Source organism: Serinus canaria, chromosome 11 (assembly GCF_022539315.1).
Source record: "Serinus canaria isolate serCan28SL12 chromosome 11, serCan2020, whole genome shotgun sequence".
Classification (NCBI taxonomy): Eukaryota; Metazoa; Chordata; class Aves; order Passeriformes; family Fringillidae; genus Serinus; species Serinus canaria.
Genome location: NC_066325.1, coordinates 10225754 through 10239314, shown reverse-complemented (window position 1 = coordinate 10239314; position 13561 = coordinate 10225754). Strand labels below are relative to the sequence as shown.

At 36.4% G+C, this 13561-nt stretch overlaps 1 protein-coding gene across 6 annotated transcripts in view; it reads right to left on the bottom strand.

Annotated features, from left to right (window-relative positions):
* FTO (FTO alpha-ketoglutarate dependent dioxygenase) overlaps positions 1–13561 on the bottom strand; it is a 222211-nt gene that overhangs the window by 172003 nt on the left and 36647 nt on the right. For all 6 annotated transcript variants that reach the window (XM_050978819.1, XM_050978821.1, XM_050978817.1 and 3 more), the window contains 3 exons: positions 11046–11123; positions 5486–6143; positions 371–514 (listed from right to left, as the gene is read on the bottom strand). In XM_050978819.1, the coding sequence (XP_050834776.1) occupies positions 371–514; positions 5486–6143; positions 11046–11123 (880 nt within the window). The remainder of the gene's footprint in view (positions 1–370; positions 515–5485; positions 6144–11045; positions 11124–13561) is intronic.

Below are 13561 nucleotides of genomic sequence, written 5' to 3'. Positions count from 1 at the left end.
TTACAAAAGGAATCTAGAAATACAAGGATGGGATGGATACAGCATAACTGCTGGCAAGATCTGGGGAAATTCTGGCCTGAAGTCTAACTTGAATTAGTAATTCTGACTGCACAACAGACAGAAAAGGTGAAAAAAAGACTATTTCTCTCTTAGCTGTACACTGGAAGAAACAGTAAGAAAAAAAAGTTCCACTAAATATTTTGGAAGTAGGCAGAGTAGGAAGAGTTTACTATACACTCCAGCCAGATTTCATGTTTTTCTAAATAAGAAAAGTCCTAACTGTGAGGAAGGTATGGTAACTTATTTTAACATAAGTGTAATTTTCTCTATTTTCAACAGACAGTTAAACATTTTAGTCCTTGAAAATTACCAAGCATCAGGTAGATGTCTCCTTGGTGAAGTGGCACTGCCAAGCCAGGTGTCTCTATGTCCCATGCCACCTTCAAGCCCACGTGCCAAACAGCTGGGTCTCTCCCCTTCAGTTCCTGTTCATTGCCTTCTTGTACAGATGAATCTTGAGAGAGAGAAAGAGACCACAAAAATGAGGGAACGGGTAAGAATCATAAAAACAAAATCTGGTTTAGACTTAAAGATATCCCACACTGGTACAATCTTAAAAGGCTTAAAGATTCTATAGTATCCACTTGCTACAATCATCATCTCCAAATTCAAAAGGATGCAACAGGTAAAAGAAAAAGAAAGCCAGATGAGATCAAGATTTTTTTTGCAACCAACCTTACCTAGATGAAAACTTTAAGTTAACTACCAAGGCTAATCAAATCAAGGCTTGTAATGGACTTAAGGTTTTCTGAAACTCTTAAGCACATGTAAGGGGAGTTTTAGTTAAGCATCACTAACTTTCTTTCATTACTAAAATTACAAGCATGGAAGAAAAAAATCAAAAAAATGCAACAACACTGATATAACAATAGATAACTTCTAAGAGAATTTCAAGTCATAAACTGACAAAACATTATAGGAGAAATTTCATTTGTTTATGTACTTGCAATTTCACTAAATCATAAACTGAGGCAAAGGTGAAATGATGGTTGCAAAACACAGTCTAGATCAACAAAGCAAATCTTGGAACCATCTCTGTCATTCTTTTCTCAAAATTACCAGTCAAACATGCTAGATAACATGTGCAAGAGCCAATGAAGCTTCAATGCATTTGTCACAACACTTTTCTTATCATTATGCAACATGAATGTGTTGAGCTTGGGGAAAAAATAATCCACTGCATAGAAATAGTATTTAGAGCTTAATCCCTCAGAACTATTTTCATAAGCTTACTTCACTGCAGTATAAATTGAAAGATACAGTCAGCATTTATAACAAGGTATTTGGGAGCTATGGTGTAACAGTTTTACAGCTAAACTAAGAGTGCATTTTGACAGAGGAGGGATGAAGTTTTAATAAGTAGCTGGCACAGAACAGTAGAGAACAGTTAAAAATTAACTATGCACCATGCCCAACTCTTGCTTAGAACTCAGCAACTGTCCATTTCACTGTCCACTTGAAATGTGCTTCTATGTAATAACTTTTAAAACTTTTGTCTTAAGTAAATTCTAGAAGAAAAATATGAAGTTGTATCGCTCTTATTATAAGAGGCACACACAAAGTGTGACCATAAGCTCACAATTTAAAATATTCATGTCATTCATCTCACATGGGTATTGCAGGTTGTTTAGCTGGGGGCAGCCTTCAGAAAATTAATATTAACTATTATGTTAATGAAATATTATCTAAATTCAGGAAGCAGAGAGACAAAGCCTATTAAAGAGCCAATCTAAATGTTCCTAAGTGAAAATTCCTACAGTCCCCAGGTTCCCTCCCTTCACTGCTGCAGTGCTCTGCTGAAGCTCTGCTCTTGGAGCAGCTCTAGGCCCTTCCATCAAGGAGCACACAAATGAGAAAACAAGAGCTAGCAAATACTCAGAAAAATCAATACTAAACTCTTCAAGGGCCTTTCATATTTTCTACCCTGCTCAGATAAATCGTAACTTAATTTAAGAAAAATGTTTTCTGAAAACTGCAAATAGGATGGCTTTCAAGGCATTTTTAATGCAATACATCATGGATATTATAAAAAGAAGTAACCTTTCTGGGTTAACTCTCTCTGTTATGCTGCCTTCCCATTCACTTTGGCAGCAGCACTGTTCACAATATGGCACCAATAAAATATAGAACTACAATCAGAGACAGCAATTTCAATCAAAGTTTCCTGGGGTCTCCTCATAAATCCAGCACCTTTGGAATGTGCTCGTTAAAATGACTTATTTTTTGCAGTTTGATAAATTTTTTATTGCTTAAGTACTGAGTTCAAATACAGCTCACAGTCTCCTTTTCTCTATATTCTCAATTATTGCACCTTATAATTATCAGCAGCAATTGAAACTGATTGCTCCTACCATGTTATTTTGGTAACAAATGGAAGCAAGCTGCTACTTGCTTTTAAATGCAAGCTACCCTGAAACTGAGAGCAAGGGGAAAAGAGACACCTTAACATTTGTGGCATATCCCCAAGTAGCACTGACAAACTCTTACATAAAAAGAAGTTTTTATTAAATTTTCTATGACACCTCAAGAATGATTGGATGCTGTATATTTATTGATATAATTACAGCTGCCATTTAAGTAAAAACATTTGGATGCATCTAAATCATAAGTATTTGAGAATAAATCATGTGAATAAATCATGGATCACATACCCATCACCTTAAGAAAATGCACTTTGTAGTAAGCCATACAGAAATGGTCAAGCATACAAGTACTTAATGGAAGTATAACAAAACTATGTGCAGATTTGAATTCTGGTCAGCAGAGATTTACAGACTTGGGCCTGCAAGAAACCTTTATGCTGGAATCCCAAATAAAATGGTGCAATGAACTAAAATCTTACCACAACATAACAATACCTCATCAAACCTGTAATTATGGTAGAAACATGAAAGAGAGAATGTAGCTGCAGAAAATTGGCCACAGCATTATGCTTTTAATGAGACAGCTCAAATTTCAGAGATGTTCCAGCACTAAGATCTGATCTTATCAGGTTTGGGTCAGGGTTAGGTTCAGAACAATATGAAACTTGTTTTCCTGGAACTACTTTGGTTATTGTTTCAGAGCACAGAAAGTAAAAGTAGCTTTGAAAGGTTTCTTTGCTATTTGGCTCCAAAATCGTCCAGAGTTTGAGACTTTTTGATGCTCTGAAACCTAAATGATCTCTAGTCAAGTCAAACTGTAATGCCAAATTATATCCTAAATGTAACCTTACATACCATTTCTTAAGAAAATAGAATCACTGCCAACACATTGCTAAGAACAAGGACTGTAAGCATTTACATCAACATTAAATCCAACTGACCATTGTTATATTATTTTTTTAGAGTTAGAATTGTACTTCATTTGAAGTTGCTTTGAAAGAGTTTTACACTGGAAACAAGAAAATAAACACTGATACCAATTATAATATCAGCTTGTTCCAATATCTTTATGTTGATGTCTAAATTTCTTCTCTGGCATATTGAAAACTGCTTCTACTCCAATTAACACTGATCAAAGTTTCAAACATGAAATTTTCATTATGGCATCAAACAATGAACAAATGAACAAGAAAACAAGTTGTTTCAATTACAGTAGTATCTGTTTTAATACTATTTAATCCAGTAAGTAGGTACAAAACCAACACTGATATAAAAATGTAAATGAAAGTAAGAAGAAAACCTGAGTTGTGCATCTCTAAGGAGTCTGACAGAGCTGCCAGAGCTCAGTAAGACTGCTTGACTCCAAGGGCTGCTGCTGCTCAACATCTGACAACCTGGGGACTGTGCCTTTGCACAGGCAGGTCAGTACCAGCCCTGCAGCTCTGGAAGCCTGAGCTCCCACAAGCCAAGGCTGCCACAGACCCTCAGTGTCCACTGGGGATTTGAGGAATTGAGAGCTGACAAAACAAACATCCAAGACCTGGCAGAAAAAAGAATCAAGCCAGTTCCAACAAAAATCAACATGCTTAATTTGTGTTTGCATTTCCCACTGAATCAGTGTTTTCTCCCAGAAAATTACTAACCCAGCTCATCTACATCTTCTAAGGAAAAAGAGCTCCAACAAAAAAATTCTCAGCACAACTACTCTTTTTATTATGTATTCTGTAGTGATTCTGTGCCAGTCTTTTTACACTACACTGAGAATTCAATGCTAACTCAATACTAAATGAATGAAGTGCTAATAAAAGATGTCAGCATAAAAACTAAACATATTTATGGAAAATAAAAAAACAAGACATGATTCCACAAAGCTATAACAATATTGTTCAAGAAGATGTTGAGATCCTCATTATGTTATGGAGACCTGGTAATATGGGAAATATTTAATATCCAGGAAAATGTAAATAATATGACTTCAGTTGTACATTAAGTAACAAAGTGACACTGAGTTTCAAAACTACTAACAAAACCAATAAAAGAATGCATGTGGGAGATAAACTATTATTTTTATATCACAATCTTTAGCTGAAACCTACCAAAGTCAATGCAAATTCTTCCCCTGTTCTAAAGCAAACATCATAGGATTTTTGGAAGAAAAAAATCCATTGTGAATGATGAAACATAACAGAATATTTGCAAATTAAGCCAAGGTTCAGAATAAATTCTAATCTTATGTTTGCAAAACTAAGAGTCATTAAAAAAAAATCCAAGCCTTTGTTCAAGCATTGTTAGGGGAAAAAACAAACAAAAAATCCTCATGTTCACTCTTAAATAATTATAAAAATGGGGCAGGTACCTTAAACCAGAAATGAAATATTTAATGATGCTTCAACTGCACTTGTACCACCACTATCCCTAAATGCTGTATGCAATCCATTTTAAAATAAGCAAGAGCCTGCAAAGCATGTCAGACAGAGTTATTTTAATGCAAAGTGTCCAGTTTTCCCAGCTAGAGAAATGTTGGCATGTCCTCCATAAAACACACATGAACACTACAGCATGCCTAGAAAAAATGCATATATTTCTAAGTAAATAGAGTAATACTTCTATCCCAAATCAACTGAAAATGATCTTTCCAAAGAAAGAAGAGCAGTAAAATCAGCATAAAGCAAAGCAACTCTGTATATGATAAATAAAAGTATAAAAATGGCCATCCCAACCACAGTGAAACATTTTACAGGATAGAAAACATGCATATGCATTAACCTGAGAAAGGTATTTGACAGATTTTGATTTCCTGGCTCTTAGGGAGTTAATGATACCAATGTTTAAATCTAGTTAAAGAACAACTGCTAACTCAGCTGCAGCAAACACAGGTATTTTGTTCAGGTTTTGGTGGAAATAAAGATAAGACTTCAATACAAAAGGTACCACAGTGCATTCAGAGGCACATGACAAGTCTAGACCAGCGTGCAGGTGTGCTTTGTGCATACACACAAGGAACTCAGGAGAGCTTCAGGGATTTCAGGGACTTCTGTGACTGCTAAAGTGCCATCACTCACCTTCACAGCTGTAACTGTACACAGCCACTGCTGACCTTTCCACCAGGTTCTCATCATGGTGCCAGCTCACTGCCATGTTCCCCATTCCAAAGTAAGGTTCTTGTTTCAAGCACAGCATTTGTAGTGGATCCATATAATTTAATAAAGTCAAATTATAAGATGTTCTGTTCTTTAGACTTCTGTCATCCTCTGGTACACAAACACTGCTTTGATCTTTTGAAACAGACTCTTGCTCTGTAAGAGAAGTAGCAAAACTTTCCTTCCTCTCTATTACAGTAGTATCTTGAATTTGTTTGTTTTCAAGCAAATTTTGTCCTTGCAATGCCTTGACTGTTTCAATATGCAAGTAGTCATTAAGTCTCATTAATGCTTTACAAGCATCATGTATTTCAGGACTGCAATATTTTATATCATGACTTCCTGTGGGCCAAGGAACTGTAAATAATCTTGTGTTCAAGTACTTATAAGTGCATCCTGGGTTTCCAACTAATATACGAGACACTGGAGTAAGAAAGTCTTTTCCTTTGATCCTTACAAGATCTTGAAAGAAACAGTTGTGTTCTCTCAAGGCCAGAAAGCTTTCTTGCACCATTTGATGGAGCTCTTCAGGTACTGCATCAGATTTCTTGAAAATCAGCTTGGAATACTTGGTCTTCCACTAAAGGAGAAAAAAAAAAAAACAAAAACAAACAAACAACAAAAAGAGGAAAATAATGATTCTTTTTACAGGAGTCGAGATATTTCAAGACAAGGCAAAGCTGTCAAGTTAACAAGAATGAGTCTAGAATGTGGTGAAGGTATGGATGCCATCACTTGTTACTTTATTTTTACATTTCAGTATATTGCACAAGCTGTGGCTATGTACCAGTGGCTTAAACCTGAGCAAATCTCTAACTAAATAAATACAAAGACTCTAGAACAATTCAGCAGAACATCCAGCTCATCTGACAAATCTGTAGATAATGCCACTTTTAAGTATATAAACAATAGAATATCAAGCAGTAAGAAAGTGATTCCTCTTTTTGTAAAGAGGTTGCAAAGACCCCTCAGTTTCATTCTGATGTACAGAATCTAGAGGGCAACAGGATAAACTCCAATAGCTTTAAATAAGAATACTTTACAGGGAAAAAAAATAACAAAATCAAAACGTACATTTTTTAAAAATGTTCTGCTAACATTCTGGTACTTTCTATTTTTACATTCCTCAGTACCCACCAATTATCTCTCTTTTATTTTATATAAAAGCTCTCTTTTGATAACAGAAAATGTCCACACTTACTGCTTCCCCAGCTCCCTACCTGTAGTGTCCTTTTCCCTCACATCCTCTTGTGACCACACCAGCTCTGGTATCAGCTGGAGTTCAGAATCCAGCAGAGTGTGGAGGCAGCAGCTCCCAGCAAGGTATAACACTGCTAATCAGCAGCTTCTTGCTTTGTATGCACAATACTGCTTCCCACTCCAGGAAGGCTTGGATAATTTTATTTTGTTAATCTGCTTTTCTAAGGAAGTGAGTATCACATAATCACACCTTTTATTGGTTGCCTGTAAATCTGCTTGAACTACTGCTGAGACTGTTTGGCAAACTAGACAAAGGCTAGGGAAAAAGTTCTTTTTAAAGAGTGGGTTCTTACGTATTTCATTAAAATTAATAGATAAATAAAGAAACAGATGCACACTAGTGCCTAGTAAGGGAGGGGCTGTAATGTGAGTGTGTCAGGCATCAATTAGCATTTGTGAAGCTCCTAAGGACTCCCCACACCTATTTTCTTCTGTCCAGAAATTAGTCAGTAGTTTGGAGAAAAGGTAGGTACTGATGGTGGTGTGGGGACACATATTAAGGTGGACTGAAATCTGAAGGCATTAGGCAATGGGTCAAAAGCACATGGATGCCTAAAACTGATCTGCCAAAGCTTTTATTTGTCTAATAGCTTATGTTCAAAGTGCTCTTAAAAAGACAAATAAAAGTCACCGGCACAAAACACCACACTGACCTACAATCCATCTGTGAGCTCCTTCTGGTACAACTCAAACCCCCTTTTCTAGTACTATCTACTTCCAAGTCTCATTTGAACCTGCCTTTCAGGAAATTAATTTTAAAATCCAAAGAACGTGCCCTTAACAAATACAAACCAGGCAGTAAGTATTCACATTTTCCAGTGCATGAAAACAGACTTCTGCATCATAATGCACTGTTATCCTATAACACTGAAGAGCTGGCTTTATAGGATCATTTGTTTCTACTAAAAAGGAGAACATAAAAGGAAGCCTATTTTAAAAATAATGATTACATATAATAAATCTTGGTTTATCTATAAACCTCACCACTATTCCTTGTAAATTTTTACAGTGAAGCTAACTCCTTTTCTTTATACATTCTTATGGATCCAAAAACTAGCTTCCTAGAGAGAGGAAAATGAACCCCTGTAACAGTATCTACAGATAATAATTTCTGACAATTGTATTTACATGCTTTGCTTCAAACACCAAAGCTTGAAAACAGTCCCAGACCTGTGTGAAGGTCCCTCTACAACTGCCCAGAACACAGGATCACAGCTTTCATTCAAAGAAGTGAATCCAAACTTGATAAGCTGCATTTACCTGAGCTTGTCAAAAGCCTGAAATGATTCCTTTAGAGGTCCTGAACTGCCCCTTTTGTTTCTATCAGTGCTGTGTATCTCCAGCCTTTGAACAGTACAGTGAAAAAAGTCCTTAAAAACAACAACTAATGAAATCAGTAAGTGTCAATTCAGGACTTGGAGCTATAGGCTGCAGTCAGATGTGAAGGTACAGGCTGATGGGAATCATAAATATTCTTTCATAATGTTACTTAAGAATGCTAGAATATTATATGTTGTGACATAGAAAGATTATTACTTTATTATTTCTTTCATTGTGCAAATGCCCTGTATGAAAGAGCTCTAACTGTTCTAAAGCAGTTCCCCAGTATTTCTTTAAATAATTCTGTATACTGGACATACTCATACCACATTACATATGCTATTATAGAGTATTTAAACAGTCACTAACAGTATACATTTTTAAACCATTTATATGAAAATATAAATACACTGAATTTCTGACATGAATCACACACATGAAATCCCAAACAATTATTAGAAACAGAAGGAGGGAAATACCAATATGACGTAAAGCAATTAAATCCCTGAACACATGCACTAGAAAGGAAGAACACAGATTTTACAAAGGAAACAACACTGTATTCCCCTCCTGAGCTGCAGAGGTAATGCCTTGCACATTTTGCTGCCAGCCAAGTCAGAGGCCTGTTACCTTTGGGCTGTGCTTTAAGATCACATGCTTAAGAACTATTTTATCATTAAGGTATCTCAGAAGAAATCAGGAAGTGGAAACACATTTCTGACACATCACATGAAAACAGCCTGGTCTTCTTTAAATCCCCAGCCAGTGCCTGTGCTGTGCCCTCCATAAGGAAAGAATTACAGGATCAGAACATGGGGTGACTGCTGGGTTCACACTGGACACCTTGTTGTTTTGGGGGGTGGGGAAGGGCAGTAATCATGTACTCTGTGTTGTAACTCTGACAGCCAGTATTAAAGGTCAACTCACTGCTCACTCTGAAAGAAGTGGCAGCATTACAGGCTACTACAGTACAGGAAAAAACCAACCACATTTGATGTTCAAACCTTGTTGTGACTGTTACACACAAGATTTTAAATCTGCTTTCACTTTTGATGGTGATACTCAACACAGAGAATCACCCTATGGACTTGAGTGACAGAATAAAGTTAGGAATCAGCAACAATGACCCTTGATAAGCAAACTGCCATGTGCATCATGAAATTATAGTCTGTACTTCAAATATTTGTGAACTACCTTGTTACAGCCCCTTTCTTGTTCCATACTGGCTTTAAACACTACATTGTTTCAGCTGATGGCTTGGGGCTCATTTCCAAAATCTTTTATCAGGAAAAACACATTGAAAGAGGATGTCAGTGGAAGTTTTGCTTGTGTTGGAATTTCTTACCTCTGTTCAGGCTGTACATTTCCATACCCAAGAGGATAAGACAGTTTTTTTGTTGCATCCTACCTAACTTTTCCAACATGTTCAAAGAATACTGTTTCATAAGAGGTAGATCTTTCAAGGAATAAGGCAGGCCTGTCCAGGAAAGACAGACTATAAAACTAAACTGTATGTGATATTTTACTTTGCTGATTTGTTATCTTCAAGCTCTCACCCTTCTTTTCTCTCCAGCTGTAGTGCATTTAAGCATCATGGAACTTGCAATTTCTACAGCTGTGATTCCATGAACATTTCATAACCACCACAGACTTCAAAAGGTGTTTGTGATGCTCATGATTATTCTATACACTTAAAAATATCTAGCATGCACACATACACTACATAAAAAGTATAATTCTATATTTGCAAAAAGACTGCATTGAAAATTTACTAAGGATTGAACAGGTGTGATTTTACTGCTTATCTTGTTCCCATTGTCTTCTGTATTTATGGGTCACTGACCCTGAGCAAATGAGATGCCACCTTCTCTTTTCACATCAGCTCCAGGAAACACTGAATTTTCAAAGATGATTAAAAGATGCTGGGCACAGCAGCTCTTGGCAGCATCAGAGGCAGAAGAGAACAAACAGGAGGGGATGTAACAGGACCAGGAAGGAGGGAGGCCAGCTGCTCACTTCTCAAAAAAAAGGGGGAAGAGTTTCTTCATGAGCATTAAGATTGAAAAGAACGTGTTTGGGTTTTTGTGTAAAGAAAGAAGAAATAATAAAATCCATCTGTTGTCACTCTTATAAATTCTCCCAGCTCTTCTACACTTGCACATCTTTGAGCCATATATCAACACAAGGCAGGCACCACTCCTGTGTTGTGTAATGTGAGCACGGTCACTGGAGCTCTTCAAACAGCCAGGTTATTCTTTATGCTTTTCCTCTTACCATGATCCCATTTGATCTGAATGAACCTACCCTGAGTTCTGTAGCTGATCTAGAAAGGTCCAAGACAGATGAAGAAAATCCTATTTATTCATCATATTCTTGCATACACTCACTTAGTTTACTACTAATGTGGCTACTAGGCCTGATCTTACTTCTGCTTGGTTTCATTTGAGACATTCCAGTTTCCACAGCTTGTTTTGAAAGCCAAGAATTAACAATTACTTATTGTTGGAAAGTAGAATTAAGCCCCTCGAACTTTAAATTTCTATGTAAATATTCCCCTATTTTGCCAAACAGATGCTATAAAGTTCCCTTCACCACTCAGAAAAAATAAATTAAAGGAATAGTGACATGTATTTTGCTTAAACAAAGCATGAAAAACTGTGATTAAATGTTGTACATTATTTGTAGTGAGGGCACACTAAAAATAAAGAAAGTTCACCAAGTTCTCATTTGTGAACATCCCAGTTCCAGAGATCTTATTTCACATCACCTGGAAGTGCATTATCAGCCATCAGGATTCCTTTTTACACATCAGATTTCACAGTGTCTCTTTGAAGGAAGATTTATCTGTTGTTCAGTGCAAACAGCCATCTTAGTTTAAAATGATTTAAGAGAAATACATTACCAGCTGGTGGAAATCAGCATCGGCTGGTGTCAGATATGGAAGTCTATTCTCCCCAAGTTCTTCAAGAAGTTTTTTCTTCTGTTTTGGAGGAGCAAAATTGAAACAGAAAATTAGACTTAAAAACCAAGATATAAAGAGAGAAGTATAAAATTAGTCGTATTTAAATGGCAAAACCAGGTGCAATTACTTCTCTTACTACCTTCAATTCTGGAAAATTGAGTAAGTAAAATAAAATAAAAAAATAATCAGGGGAACTTCTCTGCTTACAAAGCAGCAATTCAGTTTAGACAGTTTTAGAGCTCATGAGTTCTTTTACTCACAAGTTCTTTTTTAGATATCAGTCCTTGCCACAGTGATCAAAATTCATCTTGGCCTTATGTTCTTCAGACCTATGCCTACTTCATAACTACACATTAATTTATTGTTTCCTTCCATTTTCTTTTTTCTTTTCAATTTGTGCAGCCAATGGGTACAAAGCTCATATTCAATCAAATGGCTCAATAACCCACTTCATTAAAAGAACAAGCCCCAGTGTTGGGGTACTCTAGAATATTTCCTGAAATAGTTTATGAAAGAAAAGGAAAGCACAATCTACTGTAGCCCAAAGCCCCCACAGCCTGACAATATTTCAAATGCCATCCTCCAGACCTGCCATCCCAGAGACAGCCACAAATCTGGTCTGATGCTGGGAGTCCACAAAGAACCAGCTGCCTGTAAAAACAGGTTTCCTCTGTCCCCTTGTTCTCTTAACTCCATTTTTACTTCTGGTTTAGACTGAGAGCATCTCCACCAATATTTAGTCAATGTGATCACTAAGAAATTGGTAAGATAAAAGCCTGATGTCTCTCCAAACTGTATTTTTCAGGGTTTTTTTAATCAAAATAGATTTTTTGTGGCACTATAAAATTAACTGTGTTAATAATTTGCCAAATGCAAGAGATGTGTGAAACATGCCACCAGAATTTCTGGAATCAAACAACCCTGATCCATGACAGGTCCATTCACACTTATCTACTCAACACTAACTCAATGTAAGTACAGCTTAACCACAGTGTAAAAAATTATTACAGTGGAAGTTCTGGCCTAGAAAATTAATAAACTCCTTCCTCTACTTCTTCTTTCTTTTAGATTGCAAGGATTGCTTTTTACAAACTTTCTTTATTAACAAATTTCAACTTACCCGCAACTCAAAGATCCTAAAACTGTATCTGCCATAATGTTTAAATATGTAACCGGACTCAAATTCTTATTTTGATTGCAATATTTTCAACTACATAAACACTAGCACAAGAAATAACCCAATAGTTTTATCTTATAAGAGAAAGACCAGATGGAAAGAGAATACTGTTTTTAAAAGAATATTAAGGGTATAATACAAAGGGAAACAGTAAGTAAATAAAAAGGTATGACTAACACTTTCATAAAACCAAGTTCAAAACAAGGTGAAACCAGATCTTCACTATTCTGGACTACTATTTAAAATAGGCAGGAAAACATCTCATGTATTAACTAACACCTGGCTTATAGCAAACACATAAACAAGGAAAGCTGAACTATGGAGTATAACTGTGCATTCTGTGCAATGAATTCCATTTATTCAAATTTAAGCATTGAGAAAGGCAACAGATGCTCAAAGTCAGGTGGAAGTGTAGAGGATTTAAGGGTTCATAGATCAGTCAAACTACAATCAGAGCAGGTGACTCCCACTCATCTCCACGCTCACAATGTGCTGAGCACCAATTCTTAACAAGCCTGAGAAGAACAGCACTGACATTTCTGAACTAGAGCTGTAATTTCTTTATATCCTCACTTTTCTTTGGGGACAGGTTGTTGGGATGTTGACATGAAGTCATTGGTGAAACCCAGCAGATTGAAACTTCAGATTAAGTTGGCAGGAAATGACACACTGATTTCCTGCATTTTCTAAAACAATTACACTCCTCTATTACCACAATTTTATTACATGAAATTGCTGAAAACATTAAACTGGCTTTGTTATCTGTAAGATAAACCATATTAAACTGCAGGGAAAAAATAAAATATTTTAACATGGACTCACATCAGTGGGGAAAAAAAAAGGCAGGAAGAAGAGAGATTTTGACAATTTCTTTGTCAAGTATAAGGCTCTTGGCAAAAAGCACACAACATTAAAATGCACTCTTGTGTATAGGTAGTAGTAGTTCACATTTGATTGTCAGATCTGGCTAAGTGACGCTCTTCAGCTTGATGTGCAGACTAATACACACAGCTGGGTGGTGGAACATGCTGCTCATCTCTTATGCAAGAAGCTGTCACACAGATGTCAAAAACATCAAGCTACTCACTAATACACCCAAAAAGTGGAAAAAAAAAAAAAAAAAAAGAAAAACTGAGTATCTGGCTATACCAGCTGGCTGATGTGAAAGTCTAAGCAGTGTTACATAAGCATTGTTTATTGGCTCTCCAAACACATAACCCCCTCAGTAAAAACACATAACCCCCTCAGTAAAAAAATGCCTTTACTTGAAGGTGTCAGG